This window comes from Theobroma cacao, chromosome 10 (genome assembly GCF_000208745.1).
Source record: "Theobroma cacao cultivar B97-61/B2 chromosome 10, Criollo_cocoa_genome_V2, whole genome shotgun sequence".
NCBI lineage: Eukaryota > Viridiplantae > Streptophyta > Magnoliopsida > Malvales > Malvaceae > Theobroma > Theobroma cacao.
Window position 1 is genome coordinate 20,964,009 of NC_030859.1, and position 22,671 is coordinate 20,986,679.

Consider the following 22,671-nt stretch of genomic DNA (forward strand, 5'->3'; position numbering starts at 1 on the left):
AAAATAAAAAAGAAAAAAAAAGGGTTTATAAAGCCCTCCTTGTTTCATCATCTCTTGCTGTAAGCCTTGGAGCCCAAAAGAATGAACACTAATATGAGAAGCTCTTCCCCTTTACTTCAACTGAGACCTTCTTTATGTTTCTCTCACTCACTCTCTCCTTCAAAGCTAATATTATCGGTTTGTTTTTTTTATTTCTTTTTTTCCCCATTTTTGGTGACCCTTTTAAGTGGTTTATTGAATTTTATTGTTGATAATTATTGCTTGGTTTTTTTATTTTTTGAACAGAAATCAAAGCGGTTAAACTTGGTTCAACATCGTTTAGTAATCAAAAACTCAAGTGGGTTTGATGGAAATGGCTCTGTTAATGGTTTTCCAGTTAAACCCAACAAGCTCTTCATGCAAGAGGTACCCTTTTCTCTTTTATTTTGTAGTATTTTTCATGGATTCTTTTTACTTGTTTGTTATGTGTTGAAAAAATGGTAATTTTTATATCTGGGGTTTTTGTGAATTTTCTCATGGGAAAGGAGATATTTGGCCAATAATATATTTTCGTGCAAGCTTTTTTCTCTCTCTTTTTTGGGGATTTTTCAGGGCATTTTTTTACTTGTTTTTTTATTGTTTTGGGTGAATTAATGTGGTATTACTTAAAAAGTTGCAGTTTTGATATCTGGGTTTGTGGTACATGTGTGTTTTTTTCCTGAGCGAATGAAGATAGTTTTTGGTAAATTCTGTGAATTTAGAGAGAAGAGCAGTTCTGGGTTTAGTGTGTTAATTTTTTTGGTTGATAAATTTTATGGTTTTGTTCTTGTTTGTTTTGCCTTCAGGCAATTGGAGCTGAGTATGGAGAAGGTTTTGAGACTTTTAGGCTGGACGGGCCCTTAAAGGTTGATGTGGTAAGGAATTTAAGTGACCCTGCACTCAGCTGACTGGTTATCAGAGTTTTCAATGAATGCCTGTCTTATTGGCTTACGTGTTTTAAACTTTCGGTTTGAATAGGATTACTTGAATGATAGATTACAAGAAGGTTTTCTTAAGCGAATTCGCTATGCCATGAAACCAGATGAAGCTTATGGTCTCATTTTCTCTTGGGATAATGTCGTGGTAAGTCTTAAATATTTTCCATCTCACAAAGAGTCATATGATCATAGATATATATACTTTTGGTCGACCTTTTATGTATACTTTTCCTGTTGATTTGGGATCATATATAGTACTTAAGTTTGTGATATAACAGTCTTGACCAGATACTAGGATATAAATGACTATCATGACAAATACTTTTTCAGCTTCATTTCTCTTTTAATAAGGTACTTGGGTTTATGCTTGAAACTTTTCATGCAGTGGTGTGTTAGATGGAAGCACCTTAATATGCTAAATTGAATTTTAACACGCATATTTTGCTTTATGTCATGTGATTTCATTTTTGGCATGTTTCAGTCAGATACTCGAGCCCTGAAGTTAAATGCCTGGAAACAACTTGCCTTTGAAGAGGGTATGTATCCATTCTTCCCATATATGTGTTTATAATTCAGTGCTAGGGGATAGAGGATAGTTGGATGAGTTTTAATGGTTTTTGTGTATTTTGTTCTTCATAACCTTGTAAAGATGATGGGAGAATCTTTATTAGCTATTGTCAATATTTGTCTGATAGGTCATCTTCTAAATGTTTTAAGTGCCTTCGTAACAGTTAAAGATGACTTTCAGATTTATGAACATCAAAATCAACTGTAAGCTTGAATAGGGGCTTGAATTTTTTTTTCCTGTATAATGGAGGAGTATCTTAGCTAAGTTGAATCGCTAGCTTGAATTGAATTTAGTTACTTTTTGCTAATTAAGCTTGAAGTCAGCTTTTGAATTATAAATTTTGTTGCCATGTAGATCCCAATGTTTCTTTGTTGAATTTGTGAAGGAAAGGAGATTCCTAATGAGGGTGATTTTCAAAGGTTGATGCTTTCTGCAGGTGCTGATCATGTATTGCGTAAGGTTTGGCAGTTCGTGGTCTTTTATTATTTGGATTATGTTTTGTGATATATAGCTATTTAAGCTTGACACATACTTTCTTAGGATGTATTCTGATGTTTTATTTCTATGACTCAGAGGGCAGAGTAATAAGTCAATAGGAGTAATTATGTAATTTGTAAGGGTAGTTTCATGGTGATGTTTTCTGAAGAGCCATAAAGTTGCAAAAAATCTTATCATCAATTTATTGGTTCTTACTTGTGATTGTATTTGGTGTCAGATTTGTTGGTTAGAATTGTTTTGTTGTACTTCTTTGCCTTCGTTTATCCTTTCATGAAATTTAATCTCATTTTCAGCAAATACAATGAAAAAGAAAGCTATATTAGTTGAGGGATTCTCGGTTTGGGCAAATTTAAATGTATAAGAACTGAAATATTAACCCTAATGTTCAGCTTTCGTGATTAATCTCTTATGAATTCATCTGTTCCTTTTCTGTCAATCTGATTAGTTTCTTTTTGGTCTCTTACCAATTTCCAAAAATTTCTAGATCTTACTCTGGGAGACTACAGAAAGTGAAGTGGATAGATTGAAGTCGAGGCTCTTACAGATTTATTATGATAATCTTCTAAAGGTGAGAGCTTGTTCAATTAATTTCATGGGTTTTACATTTATCTTTCAAGTTAACAAACCATATTGCTACTTTCATCTTCAATCAGCTAGAAAAACCAATGGATGGGCTAAAAGAATGGCTTGATGCTTTATGTACTGCTCGCATTCCATGTGCTGTGGTTTCAAGTCTTGATCGAAGGAACATGGTTGATGCCCTAGAACGATTTGGCCTCAAGAAGTATTTCCAGGTTCATTGTCTTTCTAAGATTTTTGATGTATCTCTTATATGGTGGCAACTAATTTTGGTACAGTTTTGTTATAAAGCCCAGTGGAATGTGATGCTTAATATGTCATAGCATGAGAATAGCAGTTATGAGCTTGACCGGCATATAATTTGTATACCACTTTGGTTCCATACAATTAAACTTCAATTTGTTCTGTCCAGAGATGCCGCTATTCTACTTTTCCTGTTGAAAGTATATTCTTTTCTTTCTTGTGTTAGTGTAAAAACCATTACATTTGGGGCAAAAATTGAATAAAATTTGGATGACCATGTACATTGTGTAATGCTCGATATGAAAAATGTATAATTTTTGTTGCATCCTCTGATGATGGTTTCATGACAATTTAGATAAGACGGTCAGCCTAAAATGTTTCCAGTCCATATATAAAATTATAACATTTGCAGTAAAATTCTTTTATTGTTCACAGCTCACGATAATATTACATAATGCAGGGATTAGTTTCTGAGGAAGATGGTATGGAGTCAATGGCTCATAAATTTCTGTCAGCAGCTATGAAGGTATGGTCCATTTAAGATCACAGCATCATGTATCTCACCTATCATTGTTGGATTTTTTGTCCTCTGGATTATCAATATAGTTTGGGATATACATATTGATTTGTTATATTGCTGTGAGCAACTTTGATGGTTATTTTTTTTAATTTTTGTTTATCTTTTCTTAAGATGTTTACTGCAATATTCAGAAATTTTATATTATTTTCAGTTTCCTTGAAGTAACAAGGTGAATTTCACTGTCTTACGGATATGTTGAAAAGTTGCCCATCAATCTGTGTATGTGAACTTTTAAACCAATCTATGGCAGTTAAGTGTCATGTCTGTTCACTTATCCAAACTAGCCACAACTGGCATGACCGAGACCTGTTTTATGAAGCCCTAGCTTGAGATTATTTCAGATTATAGGCTTGAAATATGTGAATCAGTTGGAAGCATTGCTTTCCGATTGCGGAAAAGTTGGACTCTTAGTGCACATGGACACGCAGTGAAGCTGCGACTATAGATGTCAATTGCAAGAGATAAAAAAGAGGAAACAAAAAGAAAGAAAAACTATAGATGCCAATTTGGTTAGGATAATTTTGAGACCTTTTGCTTTAGTTTTCTTGTGATATAGATGAAGCACATGCATCTGAATGCATTTAATTTCTCATTGATTTTATTGAAAAGGTAGTTGAGTTGTTATATTGTAAATCTAAAAGTGTCTGGGTGTTTATAGATGTCCTACAGAGAAAACACTATTGAAGTCAATTATAGAAGCTTCTTTTTGTTAATTTGTTCTTCTCTGTTTTTGATTTACTTCCATTAATTCCTTGCAGCTGGATCGTAAACCATCCAAGTGTGTAGTGTTTGAGGATGATCCTCGGGGTATTACTGCAGCTCACAACTGTACTATGATGGCTGTGGCATTGATTGGTGCTCACCCTGCGTATGTGTTTCATGCAACATAGATACATGCTATCATTACTACATGCACACTTTATAATTGCAAATGTGATTATTGGACCCGAATATTTCATTATCCCTTTCTAACAAGAAATTGTGAGATATATCTATCTTACCACATCGATTATAGCTTATAGGCAGCACATTTTAAAAAGAAAGGGTGTAAACTTAAGCATTTTATGGTTGAGAGTAGTTTTTAAATTAATATTTAGAATATAGGATTCAGTATATTTATATATATGAATGTTAAATTGTTAATAGTTTGAAAAAAAAAAGTTATTTAACAATTTTTTATTTATGTTCTAAATACTATTCTTGGTTGCTAGAAGTGCAATTACACAAGCAGAGATTTGGAAAGAAGAAATGACCTGTTCATTGGGGGTTGAACTCTTATTGTCATTTTACTATAGAGTTATTTGAACAGGCATGTTACATGTCAAAATGTTCTGAGGTAGAAGATTTAGTCAAATAACAACCGATCCCTAAATGTTAAATGCCATAGCAAACAAACATAAAGTAGGGAGAATGCCTTAACAGCAGGTGATCTACTGTTGTCTTGCACGTTACCGAACAGTGGCAGTATAGCTGATAGGTCATTGCATGATATGTTAGCAAATTTGTCACATCAGCTTAAATGAGACCTGGGCAATAACTTTACTACTTGGTAACAAATTTGGTCCAATTTAAATGGATGTGGCAAATTAATTAGTTTGTCTTGCTTGATTTTTTGAGTCACCATCTGACAGGAAGGAACTTGTTTTCTCACAACTTTGCACTTTTAATTTAGTTTGTTCTTTTAGTTAGAAAGCCTTCTGAAACCTACAAAGTATGCATTCAGAAGTTGATTGACATGAAAACATGCAGGTATGATCTGGTGCAGGCTGATCTTGCAGTTGCTAACTTCAACGAGCTTTCAGTGATAAATCTTCGAAGATTATTTGCTAACAAGGGTTCTACCTTCATGGACCGGCAAAAGCAGATCATAGAGAAAACTCCTCTGAAAAGGAAGCTTACAATCGATACCATATTCTGATTTGTTTTTCACCTTCCTCTCTTTCATTCAAAATTGGTCCTTGTAATTAAGCAACACCGTGGGTAGGACAGTTGTTTCCATTTTATACTCTTGTTAGGAATATGTTTTGCCATACATCATTCATCTGATTGTACAGTGGATAGGTTAATTCAATTTTCATCACTGTGGAACTTCACAATAAATATAAATGTTACGACCGAGCATCTGTGGACAATCCAGAGTGCTGTTGTAATTTTGTGCAGGATCACTGAAAATTATTCATTTTTTCCCTGGTTACTATTATGGCTTTACTGTTTTTACCTTGCAATACTTTTAGCCAAAGCTTTTTCTACTTCCAACCTCCCAAATGATGATACTGCTTAGCATGCAGGAATTTCAAGTGCATTCTGGTCCAATTTCACCTTTGGACACTGCATGTTCATGCTTACATCTGGGGTGGATTTATTCTAAGACCAGGGCTCCAAAAAAGTTTTATATTTAATAAATATCACACTGCTTATCTGGGACTAAAAGCAGCATGCCATGTCATAAGTCTCACGGCCAAAAGTTGACAACAGGACTGATGACATTTATATTTTCTTTAACTCAAGTTTATTTGATTCAAAATATAAATTACAGAACTCGATCACAACCTTTAAAGTTAATCACCAGATAAGAACTTGAAATCCTTTCAAAGACAAAAACCTATAAATTTTGGTTTAAGCCAGATAAATTGTCAGCCTCATTGATCTCTTAATTGGTGTAGCTTTAACAGATTTTTGGCATGTTAGGTTGACATTCATACAATCAAGAATCAAGAAATTGGGAAGGAAAAATGTTGAATTTGGATGTAAACAAAGCATATAATTTCAGATAAAACTGTAAGACAATTACATATAATTCAGGACAAAATTCACTGTAAAAGAAGATGAAAGTCATTACAATTCTCTCTGACCATTCTAAATATGAGACTGTCCAATATCAAGAAAATCACTTGACCTTCACTCATACAAGCTTAATTAACCAACAAAAGGAAAAAGAATAGTTTACTTACCATCTACTCAGCATACAAACGAGCTTCTGGCTCTGTATCAGAGGCAGAAATGCTTGCAAGGAAAGGCAAGTGATAACCTCAGGAATCTGCATTGGCTTGAGGGGACAGTGATACATATTATTTTTCCATTAGCCTCGTGCCAAACAGGCAACCTCATCATGAATTCTATCCACTTTACATCCTCTTCTAGTACCCTTTTCTCGTCTGTCATTACGTTCCTCTGTGGCTTCTTGTCACATACACATTCTATCTGAACATCTTTTAAAAGAATAGTTACCTCGCCCAACTTGCTAGGAGCCCCACATTCTCCGTCACTTTTCCTCTGTCAAATTTCATCACTTCCCCATGTTTAATTCTGTTAATTTCCAATTCTTTTTGCCATGTTCTTTCGCCAATTTCCTCCTAGTCTTAAACTTATTTCTCTATTTGCAGCATTGCAGTCAAGTGAAAACACTAAAACTCAGAGACAATCTCACATCCATGTATGCACACACACCCACAAAGGTGAAAGCCCTCATAGACAATGAAACTGCAGATGTCAAACAGAAAAAGAAAGGCATGAGGAAAATCAACACTGAAACCAAAAGATAAATGTATTGTCTTAAAAGAAACAATTAAAAGCTGTTTCATAAACAGGACAACAAAAAAACTGCTAACTAAAGCATGAAAAATGAGCCGACTTCAGAAATTTTATCTCATCAGTCAAAATGACTAGATTTTACCACTTCAGAACACTTATGCAGACAAATGTTTCGATGTCTCAGACAAGTTCTCTCATTGTTTTTAACAGCATCACGGCACTCAAAGCAGTGAACAGAAACACAAAACTCATAGACATAGAAGTTAGGTTGAACTAAAATTGGATTGTGCAAATGAAATAAAACAAGAAATTTCTGGCTCAATTTCTATTATTATTAATGAGAGAGCTTACCAGTTCAAGTACCAAAGAATCACAGCACTTTCAGCTGCATTTCACATCAAGCTACTACCAAGAAACATGGAAAACATTGCATTCATCCAAGAGTCCTCACAATAACCAAACATAAAGGATTAAGGCATAAAGCAGTGGATGGGGAAGAAAATAAGTATTGTCATGCATGCTTCCCAAGGAAATCAGTAATGTCCATTCCTTAATCAATGCCAGTAAGAAAAATTATTCATACGAAAGCAGATTTTTAGGCAAGCAACATCAATTATTTACTTTTTCCTTTTATTATCTCTTTCAGATAACAATCTCACATTTTCCTTTCACTTTGTTGTTTTTTTCTTTTTTAAATTTCTTTCTTGTATGTTTAATACTTATTCAATTCCTATGAAAAGTATGTCTGTTCTAACATTAAACAATATAGCACCAAAAGTAACACAAGCTTAATGGACAAAAAATACAACAAAAGCAGCTATGTTTTTGCTTTAACAATAAGCAGAGGAAAGTAAAAACAACTTATTTCAGTTGCGTATAACATAATTTCCTTTCTCCTTAAAATAAGCATAATCAATCAATTTGCTATGCCCATTATGCATCATCTATTTTAACAAGAAAAAGCAACTAATCAGGAACCTTAAGTTGCAAATGTCAAAAAAAGTATTAATTGAAATATCAGAAGAAATAAGAATATCACAAGACTATGGAAAAATTGCATAATTTTATATCATAATAAATCAATGCAACAGATGTTAAGAGTAACAACTCATTCTATCCAGTTATCACACCAGAAAACATCCAAGATACAAATAAAAGTCAACTAACTTTACATTTTGTTTGAGCTTCAGCGACAATACTATGCACAAAAGTGATTGAATTATACTCTAGATGAATTCAGAAGGAGAATTGGAATCAGGCTTCACATTGTCACCTAAACCTCCAGGATGCTGCAAATTTTGCAAAACTTGAGGAGGCAAACCCCCCAAACCAGCTCCTAATCCATCATTTGCTGAACCATAAAACTGACAAAAGAGTCTAGCCATAACCCCAAGAATCTGCATTTGGTTCTGGCATGCATCCATATGCATTTGCATCATTGTTTTCTCATGTTCAATCTGCAATCCCACCAACCTCTCCTTCCAATCCATCTCTTCCTCTTCGCGCTTCTCCTCCATTCTCCTCCTCCTCCTCCTCTCCTCATCCAATTCCTTCTCTAACCTCAATCTTCTGTCACCCTCCCTCCTAGCCCAGACCAACTCCCTTTCCTCCAACTCCATTTCCCTATCCTCCACCCTCTCCTCCCTCTCACTCCATCGCTTCTCCTTGCCAAATTCCAACTCTCTCCTCTTTTGCTCCCTCTCCATCTCTCCTTTCTCTCTTACAAACTCTCTTTCCTTCCTTTTTTCTTCCCTCCTCACCACCACATCTCTCAACTCCAAAACTTGTGTCCCAAGCAAACCAAACCCCTTACTTCCTCCTAAACTTTTCCTCGATTTTCGAACCCGAGAAATACCAACATCACCAAATTCCCTCTCTCCTCCAAACTCACCCTCACTCCCTACCTTCTCCTCACCACCATCATCCCCATCCCCATCCCCATCAACACCATCGTCTTCCTCTTCCTCCTCAAAATCCTCACTATCAATTTCAAAACCCAAGTCACAACAATCCTCAAACAAATCACTCCCATTACCATTACTTTCACTTCCTTTCTTCCCTTTAACTTCAAGTTCCACATCACCAAAAACCTCTTTATACTTCAAAAAGTTTTCCCAATGATTCTCACCATCTTTCCAATTAAACTCATCCTTTGAAATCCTAATCTTCTGCTTCACCCCCAAATACTGGTGCCTCATGTTTTGAACCTTAATAGACACATCACGCCAAGACCATTTGAAAGGAAAAGTAATGGGATCTTGAAGATGATGGACTGAGTTAACATGGTCAGCTACAGGCTTGAACTTTTTCTCTCTGGTTTTCAGTTTAGATAAAGTTCCTGAATTGAGAAGATCAGAGTATTTGGACAAAAGGGTTTGTTCTTCAAGCTCTGACCACTTCTTTCGTTTCATTTTTGTAGGAAGATCTTCTGGGAGGGCGTTGGTTTGGTTTTGAGGATCGTTTGAACAAAAGGACTTGAAGTTCGCAGCTTGTCTGAAACAGCCAGGGGACTGAACTCAGCAGTAGTTTTGATTGAGAGATTTGGGGATAGAAAGTTTTTTTCTTTTTTCTTTTAAATGTAAAATAATAATAATAATAATAAACCCAAGTAAATAAGGCAGTAAAATAATAAAGTAGCATTAAAAAAGTAAAACTGAGGTGGCAAAAAAAAGACAGGACGACTTTTGCCTTTGGAACATCTCCTAAGATTACATTTTTTCATTCTCCTTATCCTCCTTTCTATCTAAACCCTGTCAAACACACAGCAGGGGTTTGGAGCAGCTTTATAGATGAGTTGAGAGTTGAGAGTTGAGACCCAGCTACGGAGACAGACTCAAAGACTGAAACTTTTCAGGCAGTTCCAATTGATTCCCAGAAACAATGTCTTGCAGCTCAGTTTCTTCCTTCACTTCTTCTCTTTTTGTTCCTCCAAAGAAATCATCTTTTTCCAATCACAAGCGCAGATTCATCCCCTGTTCCCGTGGAGGTACTCATTTTTTTTTCCAATTTCATTTTATCTATTACATTCTTGCTGGATGTTTTCTTGGTTTGTTTGCTTTCTGGTGTGGGAGTGGCAAGAGACCAGTCAAAATTTTGGAATCTTAGAAAGTTAGGAGCCTAAGCCTGAGAACCTCTATGTCTAAGCTGAAATGCGTTATTTATTATGTTGCAATTATGGGTTCATGGGTCAAATTGAGATGCAATTATGGTTTTAGTGAATGAAGCTCATTTGATGTATGGGCTTCTCTTTCGAAAAGTTGCTCGAAATGTCAATGGGCTAATATCAGATGTGAGAATTAGAAGCCATTGTTAGATGTGATGGTGATTAGTTAGTAATGTATAAGTTCTAGCTGAAGTCTTGGGAATGGTTGTTTTGAGTAAGATTGCTGAAGGCTAGAACTAGGACAGTGTTGAAATCACCATTAGCTATGCTTTGATGGAACCATGACACTATGACAAGACAATGACCCTCTTGTGAAAGAGAACAACCATGGCATAGAAAGGCATTGAGACTTTTCTTTTTTTTTTTTTGTGTTCTTGGGGAAAATTGAAGAAAAAAGCTGGAAAGAATTTTCTTCTGTGTTCTTTGTTCATGTCTGCTGTCCTTGATTTATTTGTTATTACTGGCGATATAACAAAATTCGAGTAGCATGCTTGTTACTAATGCATGATCATGATCACACTATATCTGGCTATAGTGGCCTGTTTGACATTGATAATTGTTTGAGAAAGCATGAATAATATTTTTCTGGTTCAAATTACCTTCAATTTCTTTAATTTCAGTGTGGCATATCCTGATAGCTTCTTTACATTTGCATCCCCTTGTATGTGAGAATAATATTGGTCTGGTTCAAATTACCTTCAATTTCTATAATTTCAGCATACAGGTCCTGACAGCTTCTTTACATTTGCATCCCTTTGTATATGAGCAGCATGTTTCCTTTTACAAAATCATACATTGTGATGGTTCTCTATTCCCCAACTATTGTTATTTATCAGGCCTGACTGCATATCGAACCATTTCTAAGTTTGCTGAAAATTGCTGATTTATAAGTTTTATCTGTAAAATTCTCACTTAGGGACTGTAGTAGAACCAAAAGCTACCGCCACTGCTGAACCCCTGTTGCTCAATGCTGTTCGAGGGCAAGATGTTGAACGACCACCAGTTTGGCTTATGAGGCAAGCAGGGAGGTACATGAAGGCAGGTTTTGAATCTGTGATGGTTTGAAAAGAAAATATTTTTTTCATTTGCTGCATTTACTTTGGTGATTGCATAACTAGATTGTAACTTCTAAACTCCTAAATGTCTGATTCATGTTTCTGCTGTCAAACCCTTTTTAGAAGAAATAAGATTTATCAATGATTTCCTTTAATAATCCAAGTGAAGGGTAATAGTAGGCTATATCACATTTCACTTAATGAGGATTGTATGGGCAAAGTATAGACAAATTCCTAGCACAGTGCTCCTTTATGAGGAGGGTCCAACTTCCAAGTTCTAATCGTTAAAAAAAATGAAAAAGAGAAAAGGAAGGAAAAGAAAAGAGAGAGTATGTTACATGGAGTGGAATGAGAATTTCCTTAAAAACTAGCCATATAGCACGTGCCAGGTTTTAGTAAGTTATCTAAAAGCTTGCTTTTTATGCTACTGTGAAATAAGCAGAAATGACAAGTATATTTTTCCAATATTTTTGTGGTATTGTTTGTGTTGGCATTATATATGCTAGCTTTGCAGGCTTCTTTTTGCAAAGGGAAAATGTCTTATTTAGTCCCTGAAATTTAGGAAAATCTCTAAAGTGGTGTCTGTACTAAAAATATGTTCAATGTGGTACCTCGACTTCCATTTTGTCAATCAATTTAAGCCAACCCCTTAACACTGTTAATGGAAGCTCATGAAGTGGCTGTCAACTAACCAAATTGTGACATATGGCCAAATAAATGTCATGTCACCCATTGGGACACTTTCCATTTGAACACATGGCACCATGTGACTGCCATGTGTCACAAAATTACTGGTGCATCCCTTTGGAAGAAATTTTGTGATGTGTGTGCCACATGTACAAATGGAAAGGGTCCCAATGGGTGACATGGCATTTATTTGGCCACATGTCGCAGTTTGGTTGGTTGACAGCCATGTCATCAACTTCAGTTAACAGTGTTAAGGGGTTGGGGTAGATGGATACATGAATGAAAGTTGAGGTGCCACATTGGACATGTTTTAGTATAAGTGTGAAAGCACTGGGGCTAAAAATAGGACATTATCCCTTATGCAAATCTTATGCTCTGTTGACATCTTTAATATCACTTTCGATTCACATGCATGTAGATCTTTTTTACTTGAATCCTTTGTTTATTTCTTGTAAGTTCCATGTTTGTATCTCTCCTTTTTGTATGTCTAAGAAGAGAGTAGGTCATTGCTGTTTGGTTTCATATTGCATCTCCTTTTTCAGTTAAATCTTACTTTGAGTGTTTCATATTGTAGAGCTACCAAATTATCTGTGAAAAGTATCCATCCTTTCGTGAAAGATCAGAAAATGTTGATCTTGTTGTTGAGATTTCACTGCAGCCATGGAATGTTTTCAAGCCTGATGGGGTAAGAAAATTTTTTTGTAATCCTTTTAATAATTTTTCTTGAATGAACATTTATGATAGTAGGTTCTGTTCCCTATATTGCTATTTTATTGTTGTTGGTTAAAAACCCGATCCTTCCACATTTTGGGTATCAAAAAATTTCAGTTGACTTTTATGTTCTACACCCGCGACCGCCCCCCCCCCCCCCCCCCCTCCCTGCCCATTCTTGTTGCTCTTTGCATATTGCAAGTTGTTAATCTGTTTTAATCATCATGTATTATGACAGGTGATTTTATTCTCAGACATTCTTACTCCTCTCTCTGGGATGAACATACCTTTCAACATTGTGAAAGGTAAGGGTCCGGTTATCTTTGATCCTCTAGGCAGTGCTGCTGATGTTGATAAAGTGAGAGAATTCAATCCTGAGGAGTCAGTTCCATATGTTGGTGAAGCATTGACAATCTTGCGAAGAGAGGTCTATATTGACATTTCCCATAGTATCCTAATTTGAATGTCTTATTTTTCCCATTATTTTCTGTTCATTCTTCCATAAGTGAAACATTTATGTGTGGCCATGTACCATATGATATTTTCCACATACAATCAGTTCTGCATTTGGGATGTTCTTAGGCAGGAATGGCAGACTAATAATATAGTTAAACATCCAATGTTAATTAAATTAGAGAAGTTAGCTAACCTTAATTTTGCCAAACAGAAAGGTTAGCTGTTAGGTCTCTCTGCAATAGAATTTGTGCCTTAATGTGACGTAAGTTTGAATTCAAAATAATTATCCCATAAGCAAGTAATTATCTGTAATTATCTGTGGTCAGAAGCAAGTAATTATCTAAGTTTTACTATCATTTTCTATCATTTTATATAAGGATGTTGGTTGATTCTTTGAGAACTTAGAAAACATTGATAATGTCCTTGCCTAATTAGTGTTACCTGCCATTCAGTGAGTTCAAAAGCTAATGTAAACTCACTCCTTTCTTTCCTTTGACAGGTAGATAACGAAGCTGCTGTTCTGGGTTTTGTTGGTGCTCCATTCACTTTAGCATCATATGTGGTTGAAGGTGGTTCATCAAAGAACTTCACCAAAATAAAAAGATTGGCTTTCTCTCAACCCAAGGTGGTTTTGCTTGTCTTTCTCTAGCATTGAGGACCAACAGGATGTCAAGTTTTTTGTATTTGTTTTTTCTTCTGGGCTTTGTTTTAAATAGTAGTGTCTAATCCATAACTGAAACCACAAACTTAAAGCCACCTACATTAAAGGTTTCCATCAGCTACCCCTTAAGTTAATTCCCAGAAATCGATTGCTTTTCTTTTTTCTTATTTTTCTTCTGCTTGCCAAAACATTTCTCAACTACCCTTTGTACTTATGAATAATGTTATCAACTGGATTCCTTTGACCTCACTTTTTTCCTACAGGTACTTCATTCTTTGCTTCAGAAATTTGCAACCTCCATGGCGAACTACATTCGATACCAAGCTGACAATGGAGCCCAAGTGGTTCAAATTTTTGACTCTTGGGCAACAGAGCTCAGTCCAGTGGATTTTGAGGAGTTCAGCCTGCCCTATTTGAAGCAAATTGTAGACTCTGTAAAACAAACCCAGCCAGATCTTCCTTTAATCCTTTACGCAAGTGGATCTGGGGGCTTGTTAGAGAGGTTAGCTTTAACAGGCGTGGATGTAGTTAGCTTAGATTGGACTGTTGACATGGCCGAAGGTAGAAAGCGACTAGGACATGATATTGCTGTGCAGGGAAATATTGATCCTGGTGTCCTTTTTGGCTCGAAGGAGTTCATCACCAATCGGATAAATGATACTGTGAGAAAAGCTGGTAAAGGGAAACATGTATTGAATCTAGGTCATGGGATTAAAGTAGGTACACCTGAGGAAAATGTTGCTCATTTCTTTGAGGTTGCTAAGGCAATCAGATACTGAAAACGATATGGGATTAACTAATTTCCTACTGAATAGAGTTAACGTATCTTTTGGTTCTTTTTTCCAGCCCTTGATTCTTCCTTTGTATTTATAGTTTTTCATGCTGGAGAAACATACTACAGTAATAAAATTTTGTTGACAGCTCCGGTTCCTAATGTCTGGGAGTATAGATAAAAGTTGACTCTCCTCTCCCTTCACTGTCCCTTGCCATTCTTATTCTAGCTTTGATTCAATTTGTTAAGGTATGCCTGGTTGTGGATTTGGAATTTGGATGCATAGTTCAACCTATTCATCGCAAAATGAACTTAGAATCCAGAATCAGTTTTTCAAAGTTTCTTTCTACTATTTGCTACTATTCTAATGGAGTTATATTCTACCAATGAGCATTAGCTTATATATGTACATATGGACAAGGCTGAGGGGAGTAGTTGAGGTTTAGTTCCAAACCATTCATTGGAAGAGTACCAACAGTTGGAAAGTTAAGACAAGTTTGGTTTGTTTGTGTTGGTTCTGTCGCTGCTATAAGAGAACCTGCCAACATTTTATTGGTTTGAGCTATCTAGTGCCTCTAAATATGGAGGCATCCTTCTCATCCAAGACATTGCGGGGGCCCTTTTCATTCCTTTAATTTAAATCTCCAATATAAAGAAGGGGTCCGTTACTAATCATGTGCCTCATCTAACTTTAGTCAAATATTACCTTCATGTGCTCTTCACTACCTTCTACATAAAGGTCTGAGAGAACGAGATAGAAATCTGTAACAGGAATTACAATCTTTTTCTATCCCATCACGACAAAATTTTGATGATCAGATTGAGAAAATTTGGACTTCTTTACAGCGGAAAAGGTGGATCAAAGTCACTTTGAGCCATGCTGAATGATGTCAGTATGCAGAAAGAGGGGGTTGCCTTGCCAGGCCAAAAAAGAAATGAAGATTCCAGATTCGGCTTAAGCTTATAATAATATCAAATAGGGTCACAAAACAGAATCTGACCCCTCATTCATCATTTGGGTTTAGCTCAAAATTATAGGTTGTTCACCAACCGGTTTGTATGCTAGTAATGATGTGTCCTAGTTATGAATTCTAAGCTTACTGAATATTCTGATGGCATATCAGAATATAGTTCAAACGGCTTGGCAACTTTCACTGAATTTTCCAGGCCAGAATGAATTCTCTGTCTTTGGGGGGAAAAATGAATCATATCAGACCTACCAATCACCAATTCTACTCAGCAAACATGCTCATGCCACCTCAATGGTCTTTCTACTTTTTAAATGGTTTATACATTGATTGATCAGGTCTACCTGTCCAATTTGTACAGATTCAGAATATCTCAACCCCCCCCTCTTCTCTTCTTTTGTTCTTTATTCACTGTTACTTATTGCTTCAACTTTCATTTTAACAAAAATGAATATCTAAACTGCATGTAAAACTCCAAATCCTGCTTCAATTAAGAACCTGAACTTTTTATTATTATTATTATTATTATTTAGTAGTTCTTAGACCCCATTTTAAAAGAGAGTTGATGTCAAGCTTTTTTCTTTTATCTTCCCCTTCTCTTTGACTAGGATAGGAAAAAAAAATAAATGCAAGAATAGCCTTGCAGTCATCATGCTCCAGGCCAGAAGTTAGTAACAAAGGGGCCAACAAGGAGGGTACCAACCTATAACCACACAAAAATATTGCCAAAAAATTTCAAATCTATGATGTGGGTGTCGTGACGTGCGGGTCCGGGAACCCGTCCGCCAGACGCGGGGCGAAAATTAAAATCGCAAGGTGTGGGAGTCGCCACCAATCTTTTTTATCTAGGTGTGATTGGTCACCTATTAACTCGATTCTTAATCGACGAAGCCCTAAATTAATTTTAGGTCCGTCGAAAGAACGAGAACTGGTCTACGTTTTTTAGAGATGGGTTCGGGAGTGCGATTACGCACGGAGAAGGGTTAGCACCTCCGTGACGCCCGTTCTACGAACGGTACCATTTAATCTTAAGTTATCTTAATATAGCCTTTTCTTAGTTTAATCCCTATTTTGTTAATTAAACTTTTATTGAATTGTCAGACTGAGTTTTTCACTTGGTCTTACGTATGCATATGATGCAAGCGTAGAATGATGTCGTGACTTGTTTATTTTAAATGATGGAGTCGGTAATCTTTTATTGGAAAATTATTCGGAGACTATCCCAACGCTTTGATGAAGTCTCGAAATTCTCCTCACCTAGAGATATCCCCGGAAGAACTCGTCTCTACGAGCTCATCGGAGAAATCCCATCATCGGGATTCCCGCGCCATATGCAAAGTAAGAGTGGCGTGCAATGACAGTGTAAAATGATGGTATCTATATGCACGCGTTTATTGATTGTTTAAAAAATTTTGGTTATTTATTTATTATTTATTATTTATTATTATTTATTTATTATTTTTATATATACTTTATTTTTTGGTTATTTAAATCCATGTTTGTTGTTGGTCAATTTTTACTTGTTTACAAAGCTTATCTAAATAATTAATTAATTAACTTTTAAATGATTAATTTAACTTTGTTTAGTAATATTTATTTGAATTAACAAAATCTTTCTACATATATTATTTTCTAATAATGACTATTTGACTTAATGGGTTTTGAAATTTAGAGTTCAGATTTATCCCGACGCTTCGGTGAAAATCCGTCTCGAATTTCGTACCCGGAAAACATCCGCCCGAAAGAGGCAACTCTTTGCCCCCTTTTTGGCGGTAATACTCAAATATTTTCTTCCAATTATATTATTTATTATTATTATTTATTTATTTTTCATTTTATTATTATCTTTTAATTTTTATATTTTATATATATTTTTTATTATTTTTTTATCTTAATATAATATAATAAATATATATATATTTGCATCATAAATTACTATTATTATTATTTATTTTATTTTTTGATTTTTAATATTAAATATAAGTGCCCATATTATATAAATATTTATTCCCTAAAAAATAAATGCATTTAAATTAAAAATGGGCTAGACCCAAGCAAAACAAAACAACAAGGGTTATACCTTGTTGGGCTGCGATTGGCCCAACTCGACGGCCCGTGGGAGCCCAAATCCAGCACCCGGCCTGTTTCTGGAAGCCCGCAAGGAGAAGTCCAAAACGCACCGTTTTGATGCCTGCGAAGCCGCTCAAAACGACGCCGTTTTGCCTGGTCCTTCCAGCTTCTGCTTGCCTCTCTGAAACGACGCCGTTTTGCCCACGAACCCTAGGTATTTAATCCCCTTTTCTCTCTTTCTCTCTTCAGTTTCACTCCTCACTTTCTCTCTCTAGCAGCGGCGCCCTCTCCCCTCTCTCTAAAAATCTCTTCTCTCTTCCGGCGCCGGCGTCCTCCCCTCTCTTCTCGGATTTCTCTCTCTTAGCCGGCGAATCGCTTCGCCTTCCGTTGGCCGAATCCTTCCCTTCCCGTCGGCCCCTCTCTCTCCTCTCAGATCTCACCCTTTTCTCTTTGTTTTTCTTTGTGTTCTTTTCTCTCTCTTTTCTGTGGCTAATCGCTGTTGTTTGTTTCTTTTTTGTGCAGGGTTTTAAAGAGCCGGGTTGTCCAATTTTTTGGACAACCCGGCGAGGGGGTTCTGGCACCCCTGGAGTTGGTGGCCAGAACCCCCCATCCCGCGTAGTGGGTGGGGGATGGGACGGCGACGGGATGGCTGGGCGTACGCCCAGCCATCCCAATTTTTTTTTATTTTTTATTTTTTAATTTTATTTATTTATTTAATTTAATTTAATTTAATTTAATTTTTTTATTTTATTTGAGTGTCTACAGTGGGTCCAGGCAAGTTTTATGTAACATCAACCCTTTCAAGACCTACCACCTACAATAAAGTCAATTCACATCAAATGGTGAAGAAGCAAATATTTCCAAGACTCCCCTGGTCTCATTTTGTCAATCATTATGCTTCGTGATGTCACCTGTGACCCAGTGGTCTGCAATGGCAAATAGTTTAGGAGCCGCAGGAGTCTACTTGCACAATCAATACGGCTGCTCAACAGTTCCAAATTTCATTTGGGTGCTTGGACAAGTTAAAAGAAAAGCTAATGGCTTAAGCTCATTTTAAACAAGAAAAAGAAAAAAGTTTGCTTTTTGAAAAGAGAAAGAGACCCTGCCATTTCTCAAATCCTATGTTTTGTTTTCTCCCTCCCTTTTAGGGTGACCTTTTGTTTTCATTCTTAAATAAAATTGGGATCAAGCTGCTCTTTTCCTTTTATATAAAGCATAATTTTGTTTGAAGCAAAAGCAGGAGATTTAAAGGTTATTCTACAAAAATAGATACTGATTTCCCAAAGTAGCCTCATTGTTGATGCCCCTCACACATGATTGGTCACCCTTCCATTTACCCGTTGCTTCCTTCCAATTGCAAAGCTTGCATGCCCTTTGAACAGAATAGAAAAGCCAGGCTTTTCTCCTAACCACACCTTACATACGCCCTTCTATATATAGTTCAAAACGAGTAATGCCAATTATTACATGACAAATTTGCATTACTTTACATACATTGTACTTGCAGCATTTCTGTCTTTCACCTCTATCCCCCACCTCCTCCTCAAAAGACTATCTTCCACTCAAAACTCAACACAATCTCTTTCTCTTTTCCATTCAAAAGTAAGTTTGGTTCTTTCTTTCATCGTGAATTTCATGGCTTTTCTCTTTCTTTCTCTTTTTTGGGGATGAGTTTCTTGATCTAGGTAGCAATCTTGGTCATAAGACCAATAGTTTTGTTTAAATCAGTTTCTTCATGGTTGAATCATATGCATTCTGTGAAGCTGGTGGATTTTAAATGTTTGTTTCTGGGTAGTTTCTAAATCTAATCTAATATTAGTTTATATTTGATCAAGAATTATTGTTCTGTTCTCTGATATGTTTCCCTTGCCCAGTTCATTTTTCATCTACTTTTGTTTGCAGAGAGAAGGATTTTTTTCCCATACCTGTTATTTCCTTTTCCTGGTTGTTCCTTTACTGGATATCTTGTGTAGATTGCATGAGCTGGGATTAATTGACTATGTTGATGAAATCAATAGATTGTATTGTGTTAGCCTGAGACTTTGTTTCCATATCTTTAAAACATTGTTGAGCTAGTGTTTTCCTTCTTCACCAAGAGAGAGAATGCTTCATAAGTGGTTTTCTGAAACCAGATGGGAATTTAAATTGTAAAAGACAAGTTGCTGAATTTCTTATGCATTAATTAATCTTGTTCAACCATGTGAACCATGATTTCTGCATATGAATCCATGAATGAGAGATAATACAAAAGTAGAAAAAGAGCTTTATGGAATATTTAAAGGGGAATACACCATCATCAAGTATGCTAATTTGCAGGTTACATAAATTTAAATCCGAAAGATGCTTCTTCTTTCCTTTTTTTTTATTTATAAATAATGGTGGTCCTTGAATTGCAACCAACAAGCTGAGCCAAGGGAATAATACATGGTTCAAGCATACTTATCTATTATAAGCAGTTCTGTGCTATTACTCAGAACGGCTCCGCATATAACTGCACAAATCTAAACAAATATTTGTACCAAATGTCTAGTTAATCTAATTAAGAGTCCTGTAGTTATTTAGCATGTTTTTGTGTTTGAATCTATAGTAGCTTCCACATGTCATCACCTTACATTCTTGGTCTACATTTTTAGATCATTAGAGCTGCTTTTGTTGGTTTTAAGCAGTTTATGCCTCATGAAAGTTTTAATTTTCTTCGATTCTAGGAGATGTCGGTGGGTCTGATTTTTCATTTGATGCATGTCTACGTAATTTAGTTTATGAAGATACAAGATATGGCTATAAAGAAGCCTTCTAATGATTCATATGCACATTCCTTTATCTGATGCATGAGTATCAGATAATAATTTGCATTAGGGATGATTACACTTCTAGTCCTAAAGGTAATCCTGTCGCCTTTAGGACTAAAAGTCGAGCTTTTAGGACCCAAGGGGAAAAACTTGATGCCTGGTGTTTTCTGGCTAATATAGTATTTATGGTTACCAACACATGGTTGTCAAATTTGATGCATCTTTATGTTTCTTTATCTTTCTTTGGTTGTAATACAAATTGTGATTTGTAGATACATTCTTTACTTGAAGCATGAGGATAAATTCAGAAGATATATTAAGATATGTATGATGCTTTCTTGCTGATTGAATCATTGTCTACTTGCCTATTTTTGTCTTTCAGACAGCATTCAGACAGGACCAGGGAATGCAGAAAGATGTGCTTGCATGCTGTGAATTCTTTCTCTGAAGCCCATAAGGTTAAATCTAGCACTGAATTTTCCTTATTAATTCTCGATGGGGTTGGATACGCAACAGACAGCAGATTCATGTTCTGTGTCCAAATGCTTAATAGGATTCAAAACAAAATTTCTGTCATGCTGATGCATGACCTTGTTGAAGACGGTTGAGTTCTCATGTTATAAACGCTCCTGCTCTGTAGAGTATATATATAATAACTGCAGGAGATAATACTTTATTGGAGTGTGTTAAGATTCATACTTTGGAATGGAAAATACGGGGAAGGTGTTGATGCAAAAATATGAATTTGGAAGATTGTTAGGGCAAGGAAACTTTGCTAAAGTTTACTATGCTAGGAACATTGAAAGTAGTCAGAGTGTGGCGATTAAGGTCATTGACAAGGAGAAGGTTTTGAAAGTAGGGATGATTGATCAAACCAAGCGGGAGATATCTGTTATGAGCCTGGTTAAACACCCTAATATCTTGGAGCTCTATGAGGTCATGGCCAGCAAAAGCAAGATTTACTTTGTTATGGAGTATGCCAAAGGTGGTGAGCTCTTCAATAAGGTAGCAAAAGGAAAGCTGAGAGAAGACATGGCAAGGAAGTATTTTCAACAACTGATCAGTGCAGTTGATTTTTGCCACAGCAGAGGTGTTTACCATCGGGATTTAAAGCCGGAAAACTTACTCCTGGATGAAGATGGAATTCTAAAAGTATCAGATTTTGGTTTGAGTGCCCTTACTGAGTCAAAGCATCAAGATGGGTTACTCCACACAACTTGTGGAACCCCTGCCTATGTAGCTCCTGAAGTTATAAACAGAAAGGGTTATGATGGGGCCAAGGCTGACATCTGGTCTTGTGGGGTGATCCTCTATGTTCTACTGGCTGGTTATCTGCCATTCCATGATTCAAATCTAATAGCAATGTACAGGAAAATAAGCAAGGCAGACTACAAATTTCCTGGTTGGTTTTCACCTGAGGTGACCAAGCTGCTGTCAAGAATCCTCAATCCTAACCCAAAAGCTAGAATATCAATTGCAAAAATAATGTCAAATCCTTGGTTCAAAAAGGGATTCAACTCCAAACCAGTACAGAGAAAAGATGAAAAGGAATTGGCACATGTCGATATTGATGCAGTTTTTGGTTCTGAGACTAACCACATTGCATTTGAAGCAAAGAAAGACATGGCTAAGCTCACTAATTTGAATGCCTTTGATATCATTTCCTTATCAAGTGGGTTTGATTTGTCCGGATTGTTTGCAGAAAATGATAAGAAGAAGGACGTACAGTTTACTTCCATGCATACTGCCTCTACCATCACATCTAAACTAGAGGACATTGCTCAACATTTGAAGTTAAAAGTTAAGAAGGATGGAGGACTGCTGAAACTGGAAGGATCAAATGGAGGTAGAAAAGGCGCATTGGCTATTGATGCAGAAATATTTGAGTTTACCCCATCTTTCCATTTAGTAGAGCTGAGGAAGTTCAGTGGTGATACATTGGAGTTCCGGAAGACGTTGCAACAGGATGTTAGACCAGCTCTCAAGGATATTGTTTGGGCTTGGCAAGGTGAGCAGCAGCAGCAACAGCAACAACAACAGCATCTGCAGTCATCCTAACCGTGTTCATGTCCAAGTGTCTCAAGGTTTTTTCACAGTATGTTGTGTTCTTGTTTCTCAATAACTGTACCCAAAAACAAAGTTGGATTTCTCCAAGTCTATTTAAATGCCAAATTCCATGGCAAAATTCTGGCAATTGGGTGTTTAGTTGCTTTCATTAAAGTTCAATATGTGGTTTCTTTTCTAATTTCTCCATAGCTGGCATCCTTGCATGAAATCCTGCTTGAGTTGCCAGAAATTGGTCTCTGTTAAATGATATTTTGTTTGGAAAAGGCTCTTAGCTTTGCAGTTATAGAACATCCAGCCTTGCTGCTATTTTGTTTCAA

The 22,671-nt window shown here is 36.2% G+C and overlaps 4 protein-coding genes across 6 annotated transcripts; 3 read left to right on the forward strand and 1 right to left on the reverse strand.

Moving 5' to 3' along the window:
• On the forward strand, positions 39-5,618 carry LOC18587411 (beta-phosphoglucomutase). Its single transcript, XM_007011172.2, has 11 exons — positions 39-177; positions 286-405; positions 825-893; positions 997-1,101; positions 1,438-1,492; positions 1,910-1,983; positions 2,507-2,590; positions 2,676-2,816; positions 3,305-3,370; positions 4,183-4,292; positions 5,174-5,618. The coding sequence occupies exons 1-11, from the start codon at positions 82-84 to the stop codon at positions 5,340-5,342; spliced, it is 1,089 nt and encodes a 362-aa protein (XP_007011234.2). The 5' UTR covers positions 39-81; the 3' UTR covers positions 5,343-5,618.
• Positions 6,217-9,510, reverse strand: LOC18587412 (stress response protein NST1). The gene is made up of 2 exons (XM_018129188.1): positions 7,307-9,510; positions 6,217-6,904 (listed from the first exon to the last, which is right to left on the reverse strand). Exon 1 carries the CDS (start codon positions 9,364-9,366, stop codon positions 8,182-8,184), a length of 1,185 nt encoding a protein of 394 aa, XP_017984677.1. The 5' UTR covers positions 9,367-9,510; the 3' UTR covers positions 6,217-6,904; positions 7,307-8,181.
• Positions 9,512-14,608, forward strand: LOC18587413 (uroporphyrinogen decarboxylase). The gene is made up of 6 exons (XM_007011174.2): positions 9,512-9,941; positions 11,035-11,156; positions 12,435-12,545; positions 12,810-12,998; positions 13,527-13,652; positions 13,952-14,608. The coding sequence occupies exons 1-6, from the start codon at positions 9,836-9,838 to the stop codon at positions 14,465-14,467; spliced, it is 1,170 nt and encodes a 389-aa protein (XP_007011236.2). The 5' UTR covers positions 9,512-9,835; the 3' UTR covers positions 14,468-14,608.
• On the forward strand, positions 18,837-22,671 carry LOC18587414 (CBL-interacting protein kinase 18). Of its 3 annotated transcripts, none has more exons than XM_007011178.2 (2): positions 18,837-19,100; positions 20,670-22,671. In XM_007011178.2, the coding sequence occupies exon 2, from the start codon at positions 20,993-20,995 to the stop codon at positions 22,343-22,345; it is 1,353 nt and encodes a 450-aa protein (XP_007011240.2). In that variant the 5' UTR covers positions 18,837-19,100; positions 20,670-20,992; the 3' UTR covers positions 22,346-22,671. The 3 variants fall into 3 exon arrangements, with proteins under 3 accessions (XP_007011240.2, XP_017984675.1, XP_017984676.1); XM_018129186.1 differs by lacking the exon at positions 18,837-19,100 and adding an exon at positions 19,137-19,183; XM_018129187.1 differs by lacking the exon at positions 18,837-19,100 and adding an exon at positions 19,207-19,289.

Excerpts from the sequence above, each read along its gene's own strand:
- LOC18587412 (XM_018129188.1), bottom strand. The coding sequence starts at position 9,366 with ATGAAACGAAAGAAGTGGTCAGAGCTTGAAGAACAAACCCTTTTGTCC.
- LOC18587414 (XM_007011178.2), top strand. The coding sequence starts at position 20,993 with ATGGAAAATACGGGGAAGGTGTTGATGCAAAAATATGAATTTGGAAGA.
- LOC18587411 (XM_007011172.2), top strand. The coding sequence starts at position 82 with ATGAACACTAATATGAGAAGCTCTTCCCCTTTACTTCAACTGAGACCT. Across the intron at positions 406-824 it reads ACAAGCTCTTCATGCAAGAG|GCAATTGGAGCTGAGTATGG; the intron begins GTACCCTTTTCT and ends TTTTGCCTTCAG. Across the intron at positions 3,371-4,182 it reads TTCTGTCAGCAGCTATGAAG|CTGGATCGTAAACCATCCAA; the intron begins GTATGGTCCATT and ends AATTCCTTGCAG.
- LOC18587413 (XM_007011174.2), top strand. The coding sequence starts at position 9,836 with ATGTCTTGCAGCTCAGTTTCTTCCTTCACTTCTTCTCTTTTTGTTCCT. Across the intron at positions 9,942-11,034 it reads CATCCCCTGTTCCCGTGGAG|GGACTGTAGTAGAACCAAAA; the intron begins GTACTCATTTTT and ends ATTCTCACTTAG. Across the intron at positions 13,653-13,951 it reads TGGCTTTCTCTCAACCCAAG|GTACTTCATTCTTTGCTTCA; the intron begins GTGGTTTTGCTT and ends TTTTTCCTACAG.